This window comes from Mauremys reevesii, linkage group 10 (assembly GCF_016161935.1).
Source record: "Mauremys reevesii isolate NIE-2019 linkage group 10, ASM1616193v1, whole genome shotgun sequence".
Classification (NCBI taxonomy): domain Eukaryota; kingdom Metazoa; phylum Chordata; order Testudines; family Geoemydidae; genus Mauremys; species Mauremys reevesii.
This window is the reverse complement of record NC_052632.1, coordinates 15,599,593-15,606,059: the sequence shown is the minus strand read 5'-3', so window position 1 is coordinate 15,606,059 and position 6,467 is coordinate 15,599,593. Positions and strand designations below refer to the sequence as shown.

The 6,467-nt window shown below is 38.0% G+C and overlaps 1 protein-coding gene across 4 annotated transcripts in view; it reads right to left on the bottom strand.

Moving 5' to 3' along the window:
* Positions 1-2,829: 2,829 nt before the first annotated feature.
* Positions 2,830-6,467, bottom strand: part of ZFAND6 (zinc finger AN1-type containing 6) — a 57,335-nt gene continuing 53,697 nt past the window's right edge. For all 4 annotated transcript variants that reach the window (XM_039492512.1, XM_039492513.1, XM_039492510.1 and 1 more), the window contains 2 exons: positions 3,817-3,930; positions 2,830-3,143 (listed from right to left, as the gene is read on the bottom strand). In XM_039492512.1, the coding sequence (XP_039348446.1) occupies positions 2,995-3,143; positions 3,817-3,930 (263 nt within the window). In that variant the 3' untranslated portion in view covers positions 2,830-2,994. The remainder of the gene's footprint in view (positions 3,144-3,816; positions 3,931-6,467) is intronic.

Genomic DNA, 6,467 nt, shown 5'->3' with positions numbered 1-6,467 from the left:
ACATTTAATGATGAAACAGATGCCCTGGTATAAAGGGAATTAAACGCTTATCCGCTAGCATCAGGCAGACCATCTACTAGGATGTGAAGCATCAGTGTCATAGTGCTGTCATTAAGCACAGCAAGAGTCAAATCAAGCTCCAGTGTCATGTGCTATTTCTATTTTAGTGCATTAATAAATTGTGAAGGATGTTGTCCAAAGTCTATTCATTATATACAATGCACTTACCTCCTAGAGGACTTTTTTTAAGCTTGGAAGACAATGACAGCATGCCCTCAAACAGCCAGGCTGCATACTTATTTCATTGGTTCAAAAGAGATTTGCACAGAGGAGGAATTGGATAAGGTTGACTCTAAATCTTTGTCAATATCCCCATCTGATTTTGGAACAGCAGCATTCCAAGTTCTAGTTTCCTCCTGCTTGAGGGTGGTTGTTCCCAATATGGGAGGTTGGGGGCACAATCGTTCCTGCTGCATGTCATAAGTGCAGAACCAGGTAGCAAAGGGAGCATGGGAGCTCCAAAGGCAGTTGCTTTCCCTGCACTTGTTTCCCTCCTCCTCACTCAGGGATGTCAGCCTGACTCCTGCTCCTCCCTCCTCCATGGAGCAGAGAGGCAGCAGTACCTTTTAAGCCAACCAGCTTCTCTTTATGCATGTTGTGCCTGTTCTCTGGTCAGTCCTGCAGCAGCACAAACACACCAATGGGTCACTGTGTTAAAAATACAGTAGAGATGAAGAGAGAGAAAGGAAGCTTTGGGGAAAGAAATAAAAAGAGGAATGAAGGGAGGGACTGACAGTGGGGGGAGGAAGATAAGGGAGAGGGGTCGAAAACTTGAGAAGGAAGATCCAGAAAAGAGGAAGGGAACTGGGTGAAAGGGTAGTGGGGGAGGGTAAAAATGGTAAGCAAAACCTGTGGAAAAAATATAAAAGACAAGGAAAAATACAAGACTCAAGGGCGATGTGACTACCATGCTATGCCAATGCATGACACTTGGATACACTGTTCACAACATCATAAATGAGGATCTTCTGTAACCCAAAAAGACTAGGGGACCACTGAAATATCTTGATTTGCAAGACCTTGATTCATGCCCTCCCCCCTAGTTCCACAGCCAAGGAGTCCTTAGGAGTGCATGGTTCAAAGTCCACATCTGATTTTCAAAGTTAAAACCTCCATGATATGTTCCTGCAGGTATAAAATGGTTTTCTCCATCATCTGAAGTTGTAGATTACCTGATGTAGTCAGACCCTTTTTGCAGTGTAATGTATTGTTCTTATCTGGTAATTGTCAGCAACCACTTTTCCTGCAGGGTTCAGAATTTTAAAGGATGCATTCAGCATTGATTAAAGAAAATTAATCTTTTAAAATAAAGTCAAAATCCTGAATGGATGGGCAACTGCACACAAAATCTCACTTGTTCCACAATATTTGAAAGCTGTTTAATCGGAAGTAAGAATCACCAAGAGAAATGTAAACTGTGGATCAGATCCAGAGCGGAATTTGAGTCCTATTTCTGCGTATTTGTAAGTTTTGTAACGAATCCAATGCAGGGTGAGCTTACATGTGCAGTTACAAAAAAGTCACACTTTTTTATATAGTTATAGCACATAGCCTTTAAATGGACATTGGTGATTAGGTGGGTGTGAACATCTGTTGGCAGAGTGACTATCCAGGACTTGACAAGAAAGGCAGCTATGAGTCACAGAACAACTGCAAGACGGCCTTGTCTACACTGCCACTTTACAATGGTGCAACTTTCTCGCCTAGGTGTGAAAAAACACATTTTTTTCAATTTCGAGAGGCTAAACGAAAAACAATTTCATGTGCCTCACTTGCCCCAGAGTTCCCTGTCACTTTTATGATCACATTTGCCTATTTTAAAGTTCATTTTTTATGTCTTGTTGCTGTACAAAAGACACATGGGAAGAAAAAAAAATCACTGACTATATACAAAAAGTGTTTTCAAATGCACAAGTTAAGGACGACAATGACTTTATTCCCTCCAGTCTTTCAATAGGTAGGTGTTACTTGTAACAGTAGGTAAAATAAATTCAGATAAAAATTGACTTAATTGCTATTCAGACCTACAAGGCTATCCGAAAGCATTGTATCTGGAGAAACCAGAGACAAGAGGTCCAAATCGAAATAAAAGGCTGAAAAGCAATCAGTGAGACAGATACCAGTGATCAACACAAAATACGCCAGTTTTTTAAAATTTTATTTAATCAAAGTTAAGACATGGATAAACATAAATACAGCACAGTTACTTCAGATCATTCTTCATATTTGTGTACATACAGACTGATGAATGTAATCCCAGTGAAACCTTCAGTCAGCAATGAAGTGCATACTAGCCTACCCCGCCCCCACACACACACGAAAACAAAATCTAATTTTTTTAAAAAAAACCACACAAACTTATAATCTCAGCACACGCTCTCTCATTACAAATGATTCATACATAAATAGGTAGTGGGTGCAAACAAGCTAATATGCTAACATGTATAACCTTTCTTGTTAATGAAAACCAGAAGCAGCCATAATGATTAAAATACATTCAGTTACTGATAACTAGTTGTGCCATGAGGCATTACCAAAAAAGAAATCGTGCTGCAGAGAAAAGCTATATACAACAAGAAAATAAACTGCAAAGTTAATGCATGCATGTTTTGTACTGGAAAAGCACAGCCCTCCCATGTTTTCTCCATGTTTGTTATAAAAGCCCTCTGCACTCAACTAAAATTAAAATGATCTTAAAGGATAATACTTGTAAAGTTTACTTAAGTCTTCAGCCACAGAAAACTGCAATGAAAATAAATGTTCAGAGTCATTTTCAAAACAAAAACAAAAAAAATCTATTCTTCTGATGACATGCATGATTAAAAGGTCTAGGCAAGATACACTGCTCTACATTCCTGATGACTAAGGAAAAAGCTCAAGTCAATTTAATCTGCAGATGGTCTAGGGATTTTATATTCCAGCAGAAGTAGCAGTTCAGATCTTCTGAATCTTTTCCCCAACAACTACAGGATTTTCTTTCCTGATTTTCTCAGCAGCATCAGCTTTGTAATTGTAAGAGCAACTGTGTACATCTGAATAACGGTGCACCCCACAGTAAATGTTTCCACACCGGCATTCAAACCCTGTAAACAGAAATATTGACCTATTAAGACAGACACTAAAGACAATTTAATTCTACAGATTTGGCTTTTTTAATATCCTAAATACTACATTCACATTTGGTACCAACTAATCTCAGCCACCAGCAGTCAGTCAGTCAAAGCCAGTTTCTACTGCCAAAATTGCTGTCATATAAAGCACCAAAGTTATAAATCTTTGTTGTAGAGATTATTATAAAGAGCCCTCACTTCAAATATGCATCACTGTACAGCACTACAAAAATATACTCCCTCAAGACTTGCTGCAGACATTTTTTTCAGTCACCACGCAGTGGAACGACTCGAGTGATTTTCAAATACTTAAACTGAATCATACCACTTCATTATGAAGGCTGATGTAATAGTCTGCTCATTAATTTACCTCAGCTCCCCAGGCCATTATATAGGAGCTCCCAAACAGAAGCATTTGTAATGAAGATCATTTTGCTTAATAAATGAAATAGTTAAACACAAGGACATATGAAAAGTCCTCTTAATAAGAGCTACTGGTTGAAAACACCTTAGGGCCAAGTTTTACTTCAAATACATCAAAGTCAACAGATTAACCCACACATGAATCTGAAGGCAGAATTTGGTCCTTTGATATTAACTGCATAACTTAGTCTTGGATTAAGAAAGAAAATGAAATCTCTCTTACCAGTAAGTCCCACCTTCTTCCGACACATGAAACAGCGATTCTTTTTCTGTTTTGGTTTGTCAAGTGACTTGTCTTGTTCTTCAGATGTAGACTCTGCACTCTCTGACACTAAAGCTAATATAAAAGAGATAAAACACTGAAAAAAGAGTGGAAAAAACTTGCAAGAGATTTGTTTGAGCTACAAGAGAATTCTGTAACCTCAAGCTCTGGGACTTGTAACCTTGTTGTAATCAATTTTTCCTTCCATAATCTACAATCTAATTGTGTGTGGAACTCTGCTTTAGCAATATTTCTGCATCACACAACAAGTGCACTTGAGCTCCCTCTTTCTAAATTTAATTATCCAATCTGACTCATCCAAGAGAAAAGTCAGTTGACAGTGCTGAATGTATGTTATAAAATGCATATAAAACAACCATAAGAACTAGTAAGATAAAGAAAGACCAAGGTTTAAATATACACACACTGTTCCTTTTAAATCTCAAAAACCAAGATTTGAAAATGGACCTGAAGTTACCAAGTTTGGCAAGATGCAAGTGTAAGGTTTAACAGTTCCACAAAATTGTTACAATTAGCAGTATTCAAAGCTGATTCAAGTCAAGTGAGAAGCACAGATAATTCATCAGAGTTTAGCAAAACACTCCTCCCTTCCTCAATGCTGCCTCACAATGCTATCTTGCTGAGGATAACAATACTGGATCAAACAACTTTTGGGATGTCATATTTATGCTACTGAAATGCAGCTTCTCTTTCCAGCTACTGGAGGCTAAAGTGAAGACATTCATTGCCAATGGAGAAAAGAATTTAATTATGAAATCTGAGGGAGAAGGAATTACCCGAAATGAAAACTACATCCTTTCGGGAAGGTGGAGCTGTAATGTTTCCAGGCAATTCTAATCTCTCACATCTGAAAGTGAGATATGGGCTGCATATGGGAGAATCCGAGTAGAGAACATACAACTGAACAAGTTGCCTGACCCAAGAAAAACATGACTGGTATTTTGTTCAGTTGGTGCCCTCTTCTCTACACCTTGGTGTATCCAAAACTTAAACAAACTGACAGCAAGGGAAATTAACCTTGTTTTAAATGGTCTGTAAGCCAAACGCTACTACCAGCTATCTGCTAAGTCACAACAGGACAAGCTTGCACTGCCTAGGGTGTAGGAAAGTGAGCAGAAGATATAGGATGTGCAAGGAAACGGACAGAGAAAGAATGAAAGGAGGCTGCAACTGGGTGAATGCCAGCGGAAATCAGGTTAATCACATAAATTCCTAAGGAAGGGATACAGCAGTAGTCCTAAAAGTTTGTCTGAACCTTGGCTACTTTTTCTGACAATATACGCACAACTCCATGCTTACCAGGCAGAATCGGTCAGAGATACGGTGAAGTATCACTTACAGCTCTCTACCAACCTCACTGCTACTCCTAAAGACTCATCTTTACTTGACAGTTCATGCTTTTTTTACTGTCAATATTATCTGAATGTTTGTGGTGTGCTTAGTATGTACATACAACTTTGAAATTATCAATGGTCCAACTATAACTGTCTTCAAGTGTTTGTTAACTAGAAGTCCACTTTGTAGACTGGCAATCTGACATTTTGAAAACTACAAATAAAAGGTTACAAGAGACAGGAAAGTAAGTTTGGATGCAAAACAGGAGAATCTAAGTCTTTTAGGACTAAGAGGATGAAATTCTAAGGTAACCAACTCCACTGATTTACTCAAAGAGACTTGGGACAAAGCATGACGTACAAAAGCATGTACAATGGCGGCAAGGTGTGTGCAAGAGAGGAAAAACCTCATTTTAGTGAGTTACTATCTTAAAAGTTACTGTTTAAGGAAAATTAGTGAGCCACAATACACTAAATAGCAAAATAAAGGTTTGTTACAGCAAAGACCTAATGCAAATAAATACATCAATTTGGTTGAAAGGTTAACCTAGTGAGGATAAATATATAAATGAAACATCCATGAAGACATCCATTCCATTATAAAGCAATATTACCATCACGACACATTTGTACCAAAGAATTTTATATGACCTAATAAATACCATACATTTGATGACACACAAGTAAAACTTTCACTAACCTATAGTACATAGTTTAAAATCTGTATCATACATCTCTCCTCTCAATCTGGAGCCTTCATCTAGGAAGTCAGGATCATCTACATTATTTTCTATGCTTGAATCATAAAGTAAGTGTACTCTGTTTCTGAGCCCCCTGTAGTATGAAGTAAATCTAAAATATCCATCAGCAAGTCCTCTCCCATATGGTCTACTGAAATTCTCTAGGTGAGGTCCACAGATGTTGGTTGGGTTGGCACATTTTAGATCCATTTCATTTAAATGTCTCAATAATCTGTGCTCATTTTAAGTTACTCGTTTGCACTTTCTATTTAGTTTTAATTACTTGCATTTCAGGAGTTATGACAGGTAGTCTATGATCGCTGCAAACACTACATTTCATATTGCTTGTTCAACAGTGGATGGGCTAAAGGGACATCTTAAAATATTCTTTGGCTGCAGCAATAGTAGTACAGGAGAGGTCAGATGAGCGTGAAGCAGGGGAAGGCGAGAAATAAGCAAGAGGCAATGTTGTTTGCCACTTACCAGTTATTTAAAGTGGCATTGCCAAAGTTTTCCT